Here is a 20,829-nt window from a genome sequence, read left to right as displayed (position 1 = left end):
TTTGGATGGGTTAATTTGAAGTGCAGGTTCCCTTCAAGCAGTTTGTGACAATCTTCTTATCACATGAGGAAAATGAGTACCTAATGATTTAAAGGGAACCTGTCATCAGCAATGGGCCTTATAAACCGCTACTAGTAAATTGCCTAGCAGTGTAACAACATCTAGTTTTTGTTTCTTTCATGGCCCAGTGTGGTGGCATCATCCAGAAAATCAACTTTGAACTGAGATGTAAATTTGTTGTGTAACGTCAAGGAGGCGGTAAAGGTGGGGAGCTCTGATCGCCTCCTACTCTGTGATTGACATAATGCATTGGACTTTAGGAGATCTGGTTAGTAGATGCAGGACCATCAATTACAGTGAAGGGGCTTTCTAAGGAAGAGAGAGCTTGACTTCAGTGTTAAAATCTCCTCCTCCTTGACTTTATACAACCAAATTTACATCTCATTTCAAAGTTGATTTTCTGGATAATGCCACCACACTGGGTCATGAAAAAAAACATGATCTGGAAGGTGTTCGGCTGCTTGATAACATACTGATAGTAGTTTATTAAGTCAATTTCTGATAACAGGTTCCCTTTAACAGTCTCTGGATAGTCTAATCCCCTTAAAGGGCGGAATTCAATAAGGGAAATATTCTCTAGGTATGGAAAAAAGTTAATTATTAGCCTCCTTATCTCTCTGAGGTGGACAGAGCACTCAATGCTCACTACAGAGAAAGGGCAGAAACAAGGCACATGGAATCTGCTTTACTTAAAGGGGTTGTCCTTTTCAGCACATAAGTTATAAGACTTTCCAATATACTTTCTGTATCAATTCCTCACGATTTCCATGATCTCTGCTTGCTGTCTTTTTTATAGAAAGCTTCTTTGTTTACTTCCAGTGGATAAAAAACTGTCCATGGAGTTGGATGGACATGCACGCGCTGTTATTATCACAGGGCTCTGCTTACTCTTTGTCCTAAAAACGGTTTGTGCACCTGCGTGTCCATCACAAGACCATGGACAGATTCCTATCCACTGAAAGTAAGCACAGAAGCTTTTTATAGTAGGACAGCAAGCAGAGATCTAGAAAACTGTGAGGAATTGATACAGAAAGTATATTTGCTGAAAGTGGTCAACCTCTTTAATTAAAGCAGATTCCATGTGCCTTGTTCCTGCTCTTTCTCCTGTTGTGAGCATTGAGAGCTCTGTCTACCTCAGAGAGATAAGGAGGCTAATAATTAACTTTTTCCATACCTAGACAATATTTCCCTTAATGAATTCAGTCCTTTGAGGGGATTTGAGGGGGTTTTAGTTACTCGCTAAATGTTTCTGTATAAATGTGTCTTACTCCTGACGTCTGACTCTATCCATCTTTTCTGCCATAGGGTTTTCCTGGAGACTTTGGAGACCGCGGTCCTCCCGGTCCAGATGGAAGTCCAGTAAGTGCATGAATGGTTCAATAACGCTTTGCAAACCCCAAATCCATAACGACGTAATCGTGGAAGCTTGTGCGCAAAACTATTATTACATCTGCTCCATGCCCAGAGGCAATGTGATCATATTATACTAAAAGCCAACGTATAGCAGCAATTCCAAGGAAAATGCACAATGATTTATCATGTCGACACGATGGTGGTCCCGTTACAGGCCAATCCCCTCATTGTACGGAGCTTCCATAAATCATCCACGTAGATCCTTCAAGCACAATATGCTTCACTTTAACGTCCGCTATCCCTGCACATCATAAGCCGTGTACCGTAATCCCGTATAATTGTTACTGTGCGATAATCATGAAAATGGCACATAGGATCATTTATCAAAATCAGCTTTACTTGTGATCCTCCTTATTTGCATTTATGCTTAATATCAGGCGCCCGTCTGGTCACGCACACATCATGGACACAACACATGGGATCTTTTTACAAGTTGCGTATTTTGTTGTTTCTGCTGATTGAAAAATGAGGCGTTTCTCAGATCTTTCAGCAGCTCTTCACATCAAAGGCTTTGGGTTTTTTCTGGTATCTTTTCGGGGGTGCAGATATCCATCATGACGTGTTTTCTATATATCATATCATTTTAATTGGAATAAAAATTTTATACATTTTTCTCTAAAATTTATGTTGTACAGTAGAGACTTTTGTCTGGAGTTACAATGATAAAGCATACCAGTTCCCACTTACATACAAATTCAAGTTACAAACCTAAAGAAACCATCTTGCCTGTAATAGTCAACTGACAATGGTTGTATATATGAAAAAAGGAAAACTATTGTAGTCTTACCAAAACTCCCCAATATGGATAGGTCTACACCATTATACCCAAAAATTGGTATTCCCACATTTCTTAACACTTCTCAACACTACAATGAAACCATGAAAAGTTCTGTTCAAGTGCATCATTTGTAATATGGCTTCCATGATTTTTTTTTTCCTGTAAACATTGGTGTTACACATGACCTGTTCATCTCTATTGTCTCTCTGACTGTCCCGTATGATTTTGCAGGGAACGGTTGGTAGTGCGGGACCTCCTGGCTTTCCTGGTCTAAGAGTAAGTATAATGTCTCTTGCCCTTACTAACCGTACCACTGTCACCTATCTGTGCTCCGTCATTCCCATACAATTGAGTAGAGCAGCAGGATGCATGCTGCTTCACCCATTAGTGAGAAAAGGGTTCCCATTCTCTGGAGAACCCCCCACTGTTCTTGTGATCAGTGGGGGTTCTAGCAGGCTTGACTTCACTAATCACCTTATCATCCCCTTTAATATTCTTTTCATTCTGAAATCTCTGCTGCAAGAGAGATGGAAGATAACTAGGGTGTGAATATAGAAGCTTCATGGAGAAGGCAGGAGAAGAAGTGAGTTGAAGAAGCTTGGTCTTCACTATGAGTGGACCCAGTTGTGTTGGAGTCGGGCGAGATCGGCCAAAACTTGAACAAAAGTTTGGTTTTGGTACCTGGACCTGAACGCACCACTGGCAGTTAATACTGAATGCGAGAGTTAATCCTTTAAATGGTGTCCCGTAATGTAGGTGGCAGAGACAATAGACAGGGTTTCTGAACTCCAGACCGGAGTAGCGCTCAAAGGAATCGGGACGATAGAACGTAAATGTTTCCTTTTATTGATAGCTACGCGTTTCGGTTCAAGACTTGCACCACCAGCATTTTAAGGGTCAATACCAGTGCTCAGAGCCTGATGAGCCTCAACACCAAACCAGAACTTCTGGTTGTAGTTCGGGGACCCAAACCTGCAATGTTCAGCATGGACTTAAACATTGACGGTAGGGTATTTCTATCACTAGTCTTCACCAAGCAGTTCAAAGTAGAAAGTAAATTTACAGACAGTGACTGCAGATTGGAACTTTGCATATTTCATGTTCACTTCATTGGACTTTCTATTTCTGCAAAGATTGTTGAAAGGTTCACTTTTATTATATTCAAAGTTCATCCATATTACAAGGCGCTTTGAAGTCCAATAGGTTCATACAGAAGACAACACGCTGAGGTTTTGCACCTCTCCTGTAAAGTTGTGGAACGCTCATTGTTGGTGTCTCGCCTGCTCCTTAAAGGATCTTTCATAAAATAACATCTCTTCCTGTACACAGCGAGTCTCGCCAATTGGCGTCGCGCCCGTTCATTTGTTGGACAATTGACACAAATCAGCTTGGAACATTTTGGTAGTTTTTAGACAAAAGAGTGTTACCGAGCTGCCAACACTAAGCCTCCATCCCAGCTGTAGATCTCAAGAGCACCATGATTTATTGCAGAGAGTTAGCCTCACTTCTCGGCTACTGAATCTAAATGGCTTGTGAAATAAATACTCCAGCTCCATACTGACCTTTCCCCGTGCCAAGAATTTCCAAAACAGGGGGAATACTTGGAGTCACTCAGCAAATGCTTTTATATAACACCGGGGGGATTCGGAGACCCCTCTTAAGGTATAAGCAGCTAGGAATAAAACATTCGGATCTGATTAAGCTTACTATCTTTTATTTCCACCATATTGGATTCTGTCTGGACGCTGACATATGTCATGGAGTCTGTGTTACGTCTTACGTCATGAGTAAATATGGAGCCCAGTAATCTATAATGAGAATAGCAGAACTATTGCTGTCCACTTCTTATATAAGGATTCTGCCCCCTGACCACCGTTCCATATTTCATTTACATTCACATAACTTTATCAGTAGTTACCATAAATAATCTTTTATTTATATAGCGCACACAGATTACGCAGCGCTGCACAATGCATGTCAAATTGGTCCCTGTACCCATGGGGCTCACAATCTACACAACCTAACAGTATGTTTTGGAGTGTGGGAGGAAACCGGAGGACAAGGAGGAAACCCACACAAACACGGAGAGAGCATACAAACTCTTTGCAGATGTTGACCTGTGTGGGATTTGAACCCAGGACCCCAGCGCTGCAAGGCAGAAGTGCTACTCACTCAGGCACCGTGCCGCCCTGACATATCCACCAATCCAAAAAAATTATGTCCACGATTTACAGCACTATAAAGAAAAGAGGTCTGAAACCTCTTGAGTTCATAAACGGAGTAATCATAGTCAGATACATAGCAACTTATCTGACTCAATTTCCGGTATATTGTGACATAATTGATGCTACTAGAGCACAATGGTGGAGCTGCCACTGACGATGATGCCTAATGGACTCTACACACACGCCAAGGGCCACGAAACCCTTACTTTGAAGGTGATGAAAAATATATTCAGGTATTGGCATAGAAGAAAGCAATATGTCTACATTTGGTTTCCCTGGTACCCCTCAAAGCTATAGATGTTTTTTAATTGACTGTTTGGTTGTCCCGTCTAAAGCCTCTATGGACGTTGCAGCAAATTTGGCAGGACTGGTCATCCATATAATGGGGGTCATTTACTAAGGGCCCGATTCGCGTTTTCCCGACGTGTTACCCGAATATTTCCGATTTGCGCCGCTTGTACCTGAATTGCCCCGGGTTTTTGGCGCACGCGATCGGATTGTGGCGCATCGGGGCCGGCATGCGCGCGACAGAAATCGGGGGGCGTGGCCGAACGAAAACCCGACGTATTCGGAAAAACCGCCGCATTTAAAAACCGAAAATGTGTCGCTTGGGGAGCGCTCACCTTCACCTTCTATGGGATGGTGCATTTCGGGGCGTTAAGATTATTTTCGGCGCTGCAGCGCCACCTGGTGGACGGCGGAGGAACTACCTTCTTAAATCCCAGCCGGACCCGAATCCTGTGCAGAGAACGCGCCGCTGGATCGCGAATGGACCGGGTAAGTAAATGTGCCCCAATGTGTGTGGGAGCCTCCCAGTTTCTGCACGGAAGATTTTGTTGCAAAATCAAAAGATCGGCCATTTTGAATTGTAGTATCTTCTTTTTGGCAATGGCCTGTACACCAACCTACACTAAAAACCCAAGTGTGCTTGTCTAAATAACCGTGCACAGATGTAGAGGGTTGGTAAACTTTAGCCATGGAAGCTGTATATAATAATGGATGGTTTACTACTATTTTTTGTAATAAAAATATAACAAAAACTGATTGTGTGCATCATCACTCAAGCCGGCATGGGAGCTGGAGCTACTGCGCATGCACTGAGCTTCATAGAAAGCTGACGGCACAGATGCAGCTTGTGCGAACACGTGAGCCGGCTGGAGGTGGCACTGATTCCTGATGGTTTTCTTCAAACATTCTGCTCAGGATAAAACTTGATAAAAGTATGTTCGGCAGATTCTGCTATAGGTCGAGATCCCGGTTGTTCAGTTCTGAAGGTTATGAGGAGGCTCTGCAGCACCACCTGTTGACTGAAAGATCCGGATGAGACGGGATACTCATAAAGTCGTAATAGACTTCTATGGAGCCAGTTTCTAAGTGTTAGCTGTCAGGAAGCATTTTACTCAAACTTTTTTATAAAGTTTTAGGTTTAAGTAACTCTTATTTTATATGTTTCTTTTGCGTCTAGTCACAAGCCTTCAACCATTTTATATCATAGGATGATATCACGTGGGTATTTGGGAAGTTACAAAAATCTTTCACCTATTTTTAGATCCATAATTGGAACACCCATTGGCATATTTTATGCCACACATCGTCCCTGATATGCCACGCCACTGGTCAATTTGAGATGCCAAAAATTTCTAAAATACATACAAAGGGTAATGTTGTCCAGTTTATTTTTCCACAATTTTGGCGGCTAGTGCATACAATTAGTATCCTGATTTTGGTGAGTAGCTATAAAAACTAAAACTAGATAAAATGCAATCAGATCTTGGTCAAACCCTACCTTCACTAATCTTATGATTATGGCAAGTGTAAAAATTTTTTTATGGAGACCTTGTTTAAAAGGCTGGTCCTAGATTAATAAAAATAATACCTCTCTGGTCCAGCACTGCTCCTTCTGCACAATTGGAATAAATTTGTCAATAGAGGACCAAAGGTGAAGTCATATTGACATGACCCACCCACTATAGACTAATACAGGCCGCAGCCTGACGCTGGTGCGTTCTGTCAATGTGACGTCACCAAGAAGCCTCTGAATTCCAACCAAGACCAAGAGTGATGGGAAGAGACGCGCAGGACTGGAGTCAAGAACTGCAACCGATAACAAAAAAGAAAATTATTCATAGTAGACAGATTATTGGGCAGGAGAGACAAGTCCTGTTTTCTACTAATTGGGGCATAATATAGTTCACTTCAGTACTTACAGAGGCCTAGACCGGTAGGGGAGGAATCTATTAAGGGACCATGACCAGGGTCACTTCAAAGATCCAGGCACCGTGACTGGGGTAATCTTCTTGTATTTGTTATCCATGGCTTCCAAGGAAAGCGCTACTTGAAAACATCATGTGAAGCTACAGCATGGAGGAGCTCTGGTAATGCCCCCCCACCTTAGCCCTTCCGGCTCATTAGTATAATATAAAAAGTGGATTTTTGAAGGAATGGATAACAAATATAAGAAAATTATCACAGTCACGTTTCCTGGATCTATGAGTAATGTCCCTGGTTTATCATGATGGATTTTGACACTGACTCCAGCCTCTCGGATGCTTCAAAAGCAATGGTTTATACAAGGTCTGCCCTGGCAAAAATTTCAGCGGAAAACAAATGGAGAATATAGTAAATTCGGGATGCCATTCCCCAGAAATCACCAAAACTGTCGGAAAACAGAAACTGGTGCAATCGGGACTTGTTACATGCCTTCTTTGCCAGTTTTCTGGTAAATGCAATGGATGTTGAATTTTTTATGTATCACCAAACCATATGAATATCTGGTCAGATTTGAAGACTTTTTGACCTATCCTGATCTTGAGCTGTTTTAGTCTTCCTGTATGGCCACCATTCTGACTGTACTAGTCTTATGTTTGGAGTCTTAAAAACCTTGTTAAAAGCTTTGTCTCCTAAAACTAGAATGACTGGGGCAGGATTACCGAAAAAAAAATGTCACAACCCCTTTAATTTTGACAGCTATATATGTTTCTAAATAATTATAATGGTAATATATTGTTCTCCGTTTCCTTATAGGGAGAAGTGGGGCCGGCAGGACCTCCCGGTCCGCCTGGGATTCCTGGTCCTCAGGTATTTCGAAAACCGTCGGTATTTTGGCATTGTAGCTCATGTCTTATGAACTGAAAATTTTATACCATTAATTTCAATTCTAGGGCCTTCCAGGAATTATGGGGCAACCTGGACTGAAAGGTGATAAGGTGATCTAAATATTTCTATTATCAGTGTGAATATTATCCCATAGAAAATCCGCACTTTTAAAGTTAATCAAGTTTGTTGAAAGAATAATTGACCCCAAAGTTGCCGTGTTATGAGCGGCTTGGCAGAATTTTTGGAATTTTAATTCTTTTTAATTCCTGAGAATTTATACAGCTGTTGCTGCCAGAGAACCCTTGCACATTTCTGAGCGTCATTGTTATTGTATGACTTATCGCAATATATTATTTAGGGTGAAGTTGGATTCTCTGGGGAACCGGGCGAGACGGGCTATCCAGGAGACAAGGTAGGTTACACACGGCACTATCATGTGGATATCATGTTTATTCAGGCACATTTGTGAAAACCTTATCCCATGAGGCTGGTATCTCATGTAGATGCTTCAGCCAACTTGGCCATAAAACCATGACCCATTGTTCTGAAGCTGATTTGTATTGTTTGATTAGTTGGCAAAAATGAAAAGGAAAACACACCAAAAAAAAAAATACAATAAAAATAAACAAAAACATCTTTTATCTAGTACATTCTTCCTAACAAGAGTCTTCTGCTGATTATTATCCCTTATTGGTTTGGTGCCCAATATAAATAGGACTAATGCCTACAATTGGCTCTTGTTGAGTTGAAATATACTAGATGCCAAAAAAGTAATAAAAGAATACAAACAAGTGAAAAACATCTTACAAAAGATCTCCTAGACATGAATACTAATCAAGATTCCTAGGAACCCCGGGGTTCTTGGTAGCTACAATACCAGACATAAAATACATGTTGGAAAATTCCAATAACAGAGCTGCCGTTTCTGTATAGTTCTACAGTTCATAGTAGTTCTTCAGGTCGACATGCTGATTTAATGGGGCTCATCATTGGGTGGCCACCCACTGCCCGGCTTCCGACCCTAAAACAGATTTTGCTGAGTTTTTTTCATGCCGATTCAAGGTGTTTTTCTAAATGTTTTGTAACAACAAAATAGTGAATAAAATGCTAAATATTGAACATGTACTGTCTACAATTTATAAAGGGACACTGGGGCTCATTTACTAAGGGTCCGCGTAGGGTTTCCTGATGATTTCCGTTTTGCGCCGAATTGCCCCAGGATTTTGGCGCACGCGATCAGATTTTGCCGCATCGGCGCCGGCTTACACGCGACAGAAATCAGGGGGGGGGGCGGGCCGTCGGACAACATGACAGATTCAGACAACGCGCAAGATTTAACATTTAGAATTGTGTCGCAAGACACGCACTTACAAGCACTGGAAAGAAGCAGGTGAGCTCCGGCGGACCTTGGTGCGGAAGCGGCGGATGCAGGAACTCGGGCGCGCGATCTTAGTGAATCGCGGCAGACCCAAATCCTCGTCGAACAACGCACCGCGGGATCGCGACAGGACCGGGTAAGTAAATGTGCCCCAGTGTGTATATAATAAGATTGTTGTATATTTTTTATGTACTTCTTAGACTAAGTGATGTTTTTGGATTATTTTTTCTCAACTTCTTTAAAAGTTTCAATGATAACTTGCACAAAATTTTATAATCGTAATTTAATCTTTCTCTTTCAAAAGGGCACTATGGGCTTGCCAGGGCCACCTGGACCAAAAGGAAAACCAGGACCCCCGGTATGTCAGCCTGTTTTGGTTTGCAAGTAAGATCAACAATAAGAACGCTACTGACTTGTATCATTAGTGATATGTTAGGCAGGTTCAGCTACTATTAAAGGAGGGCTGCTACCGCTCCAAGTATTATAATATTTTGGCCGCATGTTGTAGGGTTACATACAAGATCGGTTCTGTAGGTTTGTTCTTAAGTTGAATTTAGATGTAAGTCGGAACAGATATTTTATAATTGTAACGCCGGCCAAATTTTTTTTGGTCTCTGAGACAATTGGATTTAAAAAATGTTGGATTGTCATAAGATTCAGGATTAACAATAAAGCTTCATTACAGACACCTGGGATAACTGTTATAGCTGTTTATTATAGCCTAGGGCTGTAATTTCAAAAATATCTTTACTATTTCTGCCCATTCTCCCATTTCTAAGAAATTCCGGTATGCTAATGAGGCAGTTGGTGTACCAAGGTTGTGTCCCTGGCACATGCAGCACGGTTAGTCCTACCTGAACCACTTCCCTCTCTGTTAGATGAGCAGGATATTTGTCTTGTGGTGAGCATGGGCAACACAGGAAAAAGAGGGATTTAGGCAGGAGGACATGCCCCAGGAGCACCAACAGTCTCATTAGCATGAGGATTAAACTGGGGATGTTTTGTAAATAGTATAATGGACTTAATCACAGTTTTGTGCTTGCCCAGAATTATTATGGAACATGGCCACTTGGTGGGTATATGTGGATTGGCTAGTATGAGCTAGATTGGGAAACAAAAGTAGCATCAGACATAGGAACTGGAATGTTATGTGTCAATTACAATTGTTTAGATGGATCTCTAAATATTCTAATTGCTCATGCATGGGTGGGGCATTGAGTGGTAATGTAATAGATTGATTACTGGAAGTCAACTCTTATGAGACCTCTTGGTACGAAACATATTTCAATGTATGTAGTAGTCCAGCTTCATGCCTGTGATGGTAACTACAGACCTAGGGACAACATCTGATTTCACCATCACTTTGAGGCAAGTTTTGATATTGCTTTCCTTTCCATGCAAAGTTTGTTCTTCTTTTTGCTTCCTTTGTCCTGGTTTTTACCAAAAAAAGTCTTTTACAATTATGCAAATGAGCCTGAGGGGCTCCAGGCTCCATATATGTTAATGGAGTCTGGAGCCCCTCAGACTCATTTTCATAATTTTTAAAGCCTTTTTTTCTCCATAACAAGGGAAAAGGAAGCTTTGAGAAGAGCAGATCCTACCAGAGGGGGTTGCACACCAGTATGTCAGTGTGCCTGGCTTACAATCCTTCATCCTGGTGGTAGATATTCTTTAAACAGACCCTTAAAGGGATATTCCCATTTCAGCAAATTAATGCTATTGCTTCTATTATAAAAAGTTATACAATTTTCCAATATACATTCTATATCAATTCCTCACAGTTTTCTAAATCTCTGAAAGCTTCTATGTTACTTCCAGTGGATAGAAATCTGAGCATGGTCACACAGGTGCACGGCTCGTTAGTATCATAGAGCGTAATCAGAGCTGTGTGATATAACGTGTGATATAACGTGTGTGCACTTGTGTGACCATGGTCAGATTTCTGTCCAATGGAAGTAACATAGAAGCTTTCTATAGAATGACAGCAAGCAGAGATCTAGAAAACAGTGAGGAATTGATACAGAAAGTGTATTGGAAAATTGTATTGTATTGTAACTTTTTATCATAAAAACATTAACATTAATTTGCTGAAATGGGAATATCCCTTTAAGCATTTTATGCATGGCCGTCCATGGATGATATATGACATTGTATGACATCCATCTCAGGCACCCGTGTGATATATACCAAGAACTTTCCCAGCACATACATTGAACATGGAGTTGGGACATGATGGGAGAGAGACCTTAACTGTGCACTTTTTCCTGGCGAAGTTAAAAGAATCCATCATAATAAACCTGGTACACTTACTCATAGATCCAGGCACCGTGACTGTGCTAATCTCTTTATTTCTGTAATCCATGGCCTTCTTCCTTCTAAAATACACTTTTAAAATCATGCTAATAAGTTAGAAGGGATCTGGATGGCGTTACCAGACCCGCTCCATGTTGTAGCTTCACAGACTGTTACACTGTGCAGGAGCACTTCCCCACCAGCTGTGTGCTGAAGATTCCTCTGCTGCAGGGACATTACATCCAGCAGATGGAGGGGAAAGCGGTGAGGGAGAAAGAGCCTGTGAAGCTACACCACAGAGGGGCTTCCGACCCCTTATGGTCATTAGCATAATTGTAAAAGTTGATTTTAGAAGGAAGGAGGCCATGGATAACAAATATAAGAAGATTATCACAGTCACGTTATCTGGATCTATGAGTAAGTGTCCCTGGTTTATCCTAATCAATTTTTATGGTAGATATAACCTAACATTGCACTTTTTCAGGCTAAGATAAAGGGGTTTTCCAGATTATATATACTCCTCGCGTATCAATATCAGTGAGAGATGAACATCTTCAACCGTTCAGCTGATTCTAAAAATCTCCAAACTTCAGAAAACATTGTCAGGAGAACAGCTCCATTCTCGGAGTAGTGGTCATGCTAGGTAACTGCGGTTTAGCTCCTTGAATTATAGGTTATTGATATATAAGCTGGAGAACAACCTATAATGTTTTTAAATCAGATTTTTTCTTTATTGCCCAGTGGATTCAGCCAATACATATAATATTTTCATTTATTATAAGGCAGAATTTAATACCATGAATATTATACTTGATTTTATTTAGACTTGAAAAAAATACTTACAGGCAGTCCTCAGATTACGTACAAGATAGGTCTCTTGGGTTTGTCCTTAAGTTGAATTTGTATGTAAGTCGGAACTGTATATTTTATAATTGTAGATCCAAACAAAATGTTTTGCTCCAGTGACAATTGGAGTTTCAAAATTTTTTGCTGTAATGGGACCAAGGATTATCAATAAAGCTTCATTACAGACACCTTACAGCTGATCATTGCAGTCTGGGACTATAGTAACATCCAGAGACATCACCAGAGGTTACAGGGGGCAGAGGGGTCCGTCTTTAACTAGGGGTCGTCTGTAAGTCGGGGATCCTTTAGTACGGGACTGCCTGTGCTTTTAAAGTTAAACTTAAAAAAAACAGTTTTTCACTGTGTTACAATTGAGGTGAAGACCATTACAATTATGTTTTATTACTTTTAGGGAAAAGTTGGAGATCGAGGACCACGGGGATTGCCAGGACCCCCAGGACCCGAGGTAACTATTCTGTATATACAATATCTATACAATAAATTGCTCCTCCAATTTTTTTAATGACTTGAAAGGGTCAAAATGAAAAAATGAAATAAAAATGATTGTTGTTATCCTCAGATATGAGACGCGCTTGTCATGGGGACATAATAACACCTCCTGATATTAGTAAATTGTAATTTCAATGCTGTAAATAGGGGGAAAATTTTTTGACTAAGTGAATGTGAGTGCAGCTCTGGTCGGTAAGCCCAATGACTGATGGATGTGTGATAATGTTGGATCTCTGATTAGATATTTCCACTGATATTTCTACGACTGTCAAACACGTGCACATCATTATAGTTTACGTTACTGATAATATCCCTGATTAGTGTCATTCAGCCAAGGTCCCACCCAGGTCATGTTGATTTTCTTATGTTCACTCTAGAAATAGTTGGTATTTTCATGGCGCTATTGTCGGTTTGCTTATTTTCCCATGCAATCTGTTCCCAAGGTTGTAACCTACCCAGTGACCTGTAATTGAGTCCAAACGTTTCTTAATTACTTGTTTTTAAATATTCTTACTGATAAGAGAGGAACCAAATAATAGCGTCATGTGGTACCCAAAAATAGCAGTAAAAAGTGTTGATATAAAAGCATCATATAGTACTGAAATACGTATACTCACCATGGTCACATAATGCAAACTGTAAGTTAGTGTAGGGGTCTACACTTGTTCAAACTATGTCTATATTGTGACACACCGGAAACATAGGTTTCTTGTGTATGTATATATGTATATATATATATATATATATATATGTATTTTTTTTTAGTATAGGGTTTGAAATAAACAAAGAGTCATGAAAGTTTTGTGTTTCTTGCATGCTCCCATTTCAATATATAGTTAATGGCAATTTCTAAGATTAAAATACCAATTTATTTAAAGGGGTTGGCCACTCTTATACATAAGTTTTCCATGTGCCTTTACTGCCTTAATAATAATAGCTCAATATCCATCAGGTGATTCAGCAGTCCTGCTACTTCTTTAGTGCTGTCTGTGAACTCTCCGTGGATCTTTGTTTACATGTCTGAGCACTGATGAATAGGAGGAGCTGCAGCAGGAGACTATGATTCACCCTTTTTCACCCCCCTCCCTCTCAATGTCTCCCCTATGATTAGACAGATACAGGTATGGAGACACACCTCCAAATACTAAAATCCATTTGTCAATTACTAAATTCAAAAGAGGAATACCAGAGGAAAGTCACAGTAAAGAATTGTAAGAAACGGCTCTTATAAATATTTTATGGAGAATTGAAGTATTTATTGAATCAAGTCATGAGAGTGGAAGTTTTGTGGGAGCTCTGTCTCTGGAAAGTGATGCTTTTACTCCTATATGGATATATTATAATATAATTTAGTGTTTATTTGGTTTATATGTTAATGAGTGATTTTTGTGTGTGTGTTTTTACCTAGGGATTTCCAGGAGACATTGGCTTGCCAGGGTTAAATGGACCTGAAGGACCAAAGGTAAGAGTGTAGTTACACCAGACCTATGTGTGTATGTATAATGCATGTATGTGTACTATGTGTTTGCACTCTCATTTACACCTTCCGCAGATTCCTGCCAAAATAGGTGTATTTTCCATGGCACATTTCCAAAGCCGTAATAAAGTACCTGACATTTGCCAACTCTTTTCACAACTGCGATGTAAATGGTAATGAGTATTTCTTTTCTAGGGTCTGATTGGAGACAGAGGTCCTCCAGGTCCCCAAGGTCCAAAAGGTGTAGAGGTAAGTCCACCTGCTTCCTGAAAAAAAACTTTTTGTACAGTTTTAATGTCTGGAGTGGTTTAGAATAATATTTAATCTGTACTTGACACATGTTATATTATAACTACCTACCTTTACTAGGTGTATGGCAAAAAGGGTAATTTAGGGAGGGGCAAATACTTTGACCTGATGTGTGTTCATCAGAAACCCAAAGTCAGAGCGAGTTTCAATAGTTGGACATATAGACTGCCAGGATAATCCTGGCTACAGCATTGGTAGCATTGTCTCTCTAGTGCTCACCATGCCCAAGTAATCAGACTCAATGCTTTTAGATCTCTACAGACATATGGGTGGAGCCAGACTCACACCAAGAATGACCATTCCTACAGTAGGAGGCTAATTAGCATAGTACCACTAGTGGATTACAACATAGAGAGTTTGGACAGTAGCCCTGGGTCCAATTTTATTTGAGAAGGACCTTCATGAAATCCTTATACATCTGTTCCTGCCTTCAATACACATATACACAAGAACCATTTCAGGACCTTTGAAGGTCCTCCAAAGGTCCTGGAACCGCAATTTGAAACCAGGCACAAAGGAAACATCTTTCATTCCCCAAAAAGCTGATCCTAGTACCATATGTAGGAAGTGATTCCAGACTTGTAGGGGCTATAATAGTCATACAGTCCAGGGGCCATGGCAGTCTTTATCCATCCCTGCATAGTACTATGACTGTTTCAGTACCCAATGTGCTATTTAGTCTTCCCACAGTCAGGTGGGTGGTCCTAGGCTGGAGAGATGGCCTGGCCCCACCCATCTGACTAGTATCGGGAAAACAATAACATTAGTTTCTTGAGAGACCAAAGAAAAACATTGTTTAACTACTTCAGAACGAGTGGAGTGTCACCTGTAAGGGGGGTAAAAATTTCAAACTCAAAAAGTTGATGGAGGTGATTAAAAAAATTTAACACCTTAATATGAATTATTCAGTTCTTTGTGTTAATATTTTGCAGGGAGATGAAGGACCCCTAGGACCTCCCGGTGGTCTTGGACCAATTGTAAGTTTATTGAACCCAATTGTGCCGTATTTCACCTTTGCTTTTACACCACAAAGAAGAATTTTCTACATATAATATAACTTTTATTGCAAGAAAACTTGTGATACCATCGCAAATATGGACCAACAGTCCTAAACACACAAGCCAACTATCCTCACATCCTAAGATTTACTCAAGATGTGGGGAAGATTTATCAGAAGAGTCTGAGAGCAGAACTGTTATGGCAACCAATCAGAGCTCAGCTTTCATTTTCCCACAGCTGTTTATTAAATGAAAGCTGATCTCTGATTGGTTGCTATGAGCAACTATAACAGTTCTGCTCTCAGACACTTCTGATAAATCTCCCCCAGTTGTTTCCATATCACTAAATGCCTTATTAGTTATGTGGTAGTCATTTTCTGCTCTCCGCTGCTTTCTGTTTATGTGCAGCCCACGCTCGCTTTCCTAAGTGCTTATACTTTCTTGTACGAGGACCACATGTCCTTCCTGTAGAGCAGTTCTTATCCCTTAAGATTTTCGTGGAAACGCAGGATGAGATAACATATAAATATAGATCAAAGCTTTTATCAACCATCAGAGCCGCATAAATTACCTCCTCCGATTCTGTGAATTTTGTATTATTTTCTGGACCTCGAGCAATAAAAACATAAAAATATATAAGGAGGTTATAATATATTGGAGTAGCTGGTTCAACACCGAACGCGCCCCACGGATCAGCTGTTCTCAGCAGCTTATAAACATAGCATGAATAGGAGCCGATCTGCAGTATCCTGATCTGGCCACTACACAAAGAATGGCGCTAACGGATCTCTGTATTATTCTCTGTTTATCATTTGCTGAGAGCAACTGATCTGTGGGGGTGCTGTGTATTGGTCCACAACCAATTTGATATGAATGTCCTATTTATGGAGGAGTTATCAATTCTTTAACACTAGAAAACTCCTTTAGATGTAATTTACCATTAAAATCCACCATGATAAACCAGGGACACTTACTCATAGATCCAGACACAATGGGGGTCATTTACTATGGGCCCGATTCGCGTTTTCCCGACGTGTTACCCGAATATTTCCGATTTGCACCGATTTCCCCTGAATTGCCCCGGGATTTTGGCGCACGCGATCGGATTGTGGCACATCGGCACCGGCATGCATGCGACAGAAATCAGGGGGCGTGGCCGAACGAAAACCCAACGGTTTCGGAAAAACCGCCGCATTTAAAAAAAGAAATTGTGTCGCGGAGCTTGCACTCACCTTCATCCAGGATAGGATCGTGAACTTCAGTGCATTTCAGGGAACAGCAGCAGCGCCACCTGGTGGACGTCGGAGGAACTACCTTGATGAATCCCGGCCGGACCCGAATCCAGCGCAGAGAACGCGCCGCTGGATCGCGAACGGACCGGGTAAGTAAATCAGCCCCAATGACTGTGGTAATCTCCTTATATGTGTTATCCTTGGCCTCCTTTTTTCTAAAATACACTTTTAGAATTATGCTAATGAGGCAGAAGGGCGTTACCAAAGTCACTTTGTGCTGTAGCTTCACAGGCTGTTATACTGAGCAGGAGCATTACTCCCTCCCACTGTTTTGGGTAACAATTCCCTTTCATTAGCATAATTGTAGAAGTTAAAGGGAGGAGGCCATGGATAACAAATATAAGAAGATTACCACGGTCACGGTTCCTGGATCTATGAGTAATGTCCCTGGTTTGTTGTGATGGTAGATTTCCTTTAACTGCTTAATGAAAGGATTATGTGACCAACTTTGTTGTCTCTAGCTGCCCCTGTCTTTTAATTTGGATTGGATTGGAATTTTTGTGAATTCCTTGGGTATTTTACTTTTGCAAAATTTTCAAAACTATATTTTCCAATAATTTCTACCACTTACAAAAAGCAACAGTGAAAACAAGTGAATACTGTGTATGCTACATAGATATTACAATTGTGCATTGCACATGTTCTCACAGTGACCCATGTTATGGTCTGTTATAATATGCAGATCCTCTGGAACTCTTCTAGGAATTATCATTGGGTATGAAAATCTGATCTTGAACTAAAAATGTCCAACTTGTTTACCAGACCTTATAAATAAAGTGTCTAGGATGCACAAAGGCCATTCACTGCTCAGACAATTGTAAAATACCATCGCCTAGGAGCATAAACATAAATCCCATGTCTTGGGTGCTGCTGGCTGAAGAACAAGGGGATCACAGCGGGTGAGGGTCACATGACTGGCGCACATTCAACCACATGCCAGTCCCTTCAGCCAAAATACACTAATGTCTTTAGGCTGATGGGCAAAAGAAATTGGTTCACTGTAGATGTTAGCCCCCCCCCCCCCCCCCATCCAAACCTACCCATAGATGTTTTGTGGTCTAATGCAAGTTCAGCATCTCCTAAAGCAACCACAACTTTACCGGCTTGTTTGGAATCTTGGTTACTATAGTATTGCTTTTTTGAATGCTCGAACCCCCCTGGCTGCATCCCCCCATTACATTGTCAGTTGGGACTTACAAATTGCTGGGTAGTTTGACCCTTGATGATGGTGCCAAACAAAAACCAAAATAGTCATCACTGAGAAGATCTCAATGTGAGTCATGATAAAGGGGTTTTTCAGCCATGATGCTATGAAGCAAACAGAGCTGTATCCATGTTTACTAGTCTCACCTTGCCCCTATTCAGACATTGGCACAGGTTTATAAAAGCACTTCTGCCAAGCACTGGGAAACCAAGAAAAATGTGCAAAAAAATTAAACAAATGAATTTAAAAAAGCATTAAAATACCTAATTCCAAAATAATATGCCCACAAATTGCTAGACGACACCCAATTACTCCAAAACGAGAAGAAAAAAAAACAAGAGAAAAAAAATATTTTAGCTTTTAACTTTTAAGCCTAAAATTTCTTTTAAAACTCAAACTATGAACACAAAAATAATCTTATGAGAAACCCTCCTGGAAAAAGTTACCCCCAAAGCCCCCTAAAAATATAAAAAAAGTTAGAGGTATTAAAAGAAACAAAAAGTGCATATGAAGGGGTCTTAATTTCCTGGTAAATCCGAAGGTGTCTTCTGCCTGAGATTTCAGATGTAGTTTCCATCAATTTTTCCAGAGGTGACTATAGTAAATACGACAGGCGGAGGAATGGACATCCATGTCACATCCCTCTGCCTGCCCAGTCACACCCAATCTTGGAAATTGCCTTTTGCTTCGGAAAACAAACCAAAAGTCGTACAAGGTATAATAAATGTCTCCCACTGTGTCTGGTCCTAAAGAAGTAAAACACTATTAGGCCTCATGCACACCACATTTGGGGGCAATGAGGCACAGCCCCACTTTGAGGTCGAATGTGCACAATCACGGTGCGATGAGCACTTGGGGGCAAATTTATGAAAAGTGTCCTAAGGTAAGACAGTGCAGAGATGAGAGATAAATCTGGCGTAGCATAAGGCTGAATTCACACTGACGTGTGCCCACCGTACAGTAGCACGGCAGAAACACATTGGCGCTGGGAAGGGGAGGAGAGGGTGAGCACTGCTCACCCCCGCCCCTCTCCGTAGAGGAACATTGCGCACGGCGCCATATGCCGAGAAAAGATAGGACGTGTCCTATCTTTTCACGGCTACGGAACGGTACGGTGCCACACACGTGCGGCACTGTACCGCTCCATACGGCGGCGCACGCCCTTTGTCGGCCTATGGGGGACGTATATCTGCCGTATATAAGTTGCCGTATATACTTCCCCCAATGGCCATGTGTATGAGGCCTAAGAATATCTAGTTGTACTTGTCACCTCCTATTAGTTGACTTTCTTTACGCCCGAAAACTAAGACAAAATTCTGTTGGCTCAGCATTTTCTTTGGCGCACTAAAAATTTTGGCCAATCCACCTTTTTATAAGCCACGCCCCTTTTTTCTGACTAGTCATAAGAAAATTGTCTAAAACCCTTTAGAAATCTGATGCAGGTTTTTAGAGCAAATTACGACAGAATTCTGTCATGGACGGACGGCCTTGCCGTGAATATTTAGTGCAGGTCCTAATCCTGCCCATATCACCAATAATACAGTTAAATAGCCGTGAGAGATTACAATGTTAAACCAGGAGACCAAAAATTAGTTCTATCCCAAAAATGTTCCTCCCCTCTCCATAGAGTCTCTACAGAATCTGACTCCCTTCTGACTTGTTTGTAAGAGGGTTTTCTCAGAAATTGATAAGCAGTTTAGAAAGGAAAAGAGGGGGATAGTAAGAGCCAAAGTAAGAGGAGAAAGAAGAGTTTTCCCCTGATACAACTGATACAATATAAAGTTTCTTGTCGTCACTTGTACTTGTACAAAACTGGTTGAAAAAATAGTAACCATAAAGGGTAATAAGGTCATTTACCAAAAACCTCTTTTTTATTTCCTAATTTATTGTCAGGGAAGACCAGGCCGTAAAGGATACGCCGGAGAACCAGGACCAGAAGGCTTAAAGGTGATTTATTTATTGGTTACCAGGACACTGCAGCTTCTTCTTCCATGAACTTGTACTTAGACGGTCTGAGACATATTCAGGATGAGATCACCATCTGGGACATGTAATGGCTTCCTCCTCCTCAGCGCTTCTTGGCTGTTATGTCAGGAGAAGTTTATGGCTGGCCAATGCTTCAGAGGAATTAAGAGCTTTTGTCTTTAATTAATAGAAAACTACTGAAATGAACTGCACAAAGTCTCTTTGTAAGGTCCTGTAAGCGAGACAGCCGAGGCTGGAGAATGGGAGAATTGCTTTTCACTTTTTAATTTAACTTTTTCACTTAATTTCTCATGTGAATGTGTGATACCATGGAGAGTAAGCATTTACATAGTTACCACGTTTTAAGTGCATTGAACATAATATGAAACATACAAGTTCATTCTGAAAGAGGATCGCTCTATCTCTGCTGGCAGCATCTTATAGAGCAGAAGGAGCTGAGCAGATAGGACACAATGTACAATATGTGGGCAGCTTTTTACAGTGCAGGTGAAGCTGAGCATATTGTACAGTGTCCTATCTGCATGTTATAGAGAAGGAGTTGAGTAGATTGTACATTGTGTCCTATCTGCAGGCAGCATGTTATTGAGCAGGAGGAGCTGAGCATATTGGATATTGTGTCCTATCTGCAGGCAGCATGTTAGAGCAGGAGGAGCTGAGCAGATTGTACATAGTGTCCTATCTGCAGGCAGCATGTTATAAAGCAGGAGGAGCTGAAAAGATTGTACATAGTGTCCTATCTGCAGGCAACATGTTATAGAGCAGGCGGAGCTAAACAGATTGTACATAGTGTCCTATCTGCAGGCAGCATGTTATAGAGCAGGAGGAGCTGAGCAGATTGTACAAAGTGTCCTATCTGCAGGCAGCATGTTATAGAGCAGGCGGAGCTGAGCAGATTGTACAAAGTGTCCTATCTGCAGGCAGCATGTTGTAGAGCAGGATGAGCTGAGCAGATTGTACACAGTGTC

General features: G+C 41.0%; 1 protein-coding gene across 1 annotated transcript in view; it reads left to right on the top strand.

Annotated features, from left to right (window-relative positions):
• Positions 1–20,829, top strand: part of COL24A1 (collagen type XXIV alpha 1 chain) — a 166,671-nt gene that overhangs the window by 85,626 nt on the left and 60,216 nt on the right. The window contains exons 13-23 of the mRNA XM_072126722.1: positions 1,366–1,419; positions 2,483–2,527; positions 7,501–7,554; positions 7,638–7,682; positions 7,931–7,984; positions 9,255–9,308; positions 12,501–12,554; positions 14,007–14,060; positions 14,271–14,324; positions 15,317–15,361; positions 19,772–19,825. Coding sequence (XP_071982823.1) covers positions 1,366–1,419; positions 2,483–2,527; positions 7,501–7,554; positions 7,638–7,682; positions 7,931–7,984; positions 9,255–9,308; positions 12,501–12,554; positions 14,007–14,060; positions 14,271–14,324; positions 15,317–15,361; positions 19,772–19,825 — 567 coding nt within the window. The remainder of the gene's footprint in view (positions 1–1,365; positions 1,420–2,482; positions 2,528–7,500; positions 7,555–7,637; positions 7,683–7,930; positions 7,985–9,254; positions 9,309–12,500; positions 12,555–14,006; positions 14,061–14,270; positions 14,325–15,316; positions 15,362–19,771; positions 19,826–20,829) is intronic.

This window comes from Engystomops pustulosus, chromosome 10, assembly GCF_040894005.1.
Source record: "Engystomops pustulosus chromosome 10, aEngPut4.maternal, whole genome shotgun sequence".
Classification (NCBI taxonomy): Eukaryota; Metazoa; Chordata; class Amphibia; order Anura; family Leptodactylidae; genus Engystomops; species Engystomops pustulosus.
The sequence above is the reverse complement of the archived record's forward strand: the minus strand, read 5'-3'. Positions and strand labels throughout refer to the sequence as shown.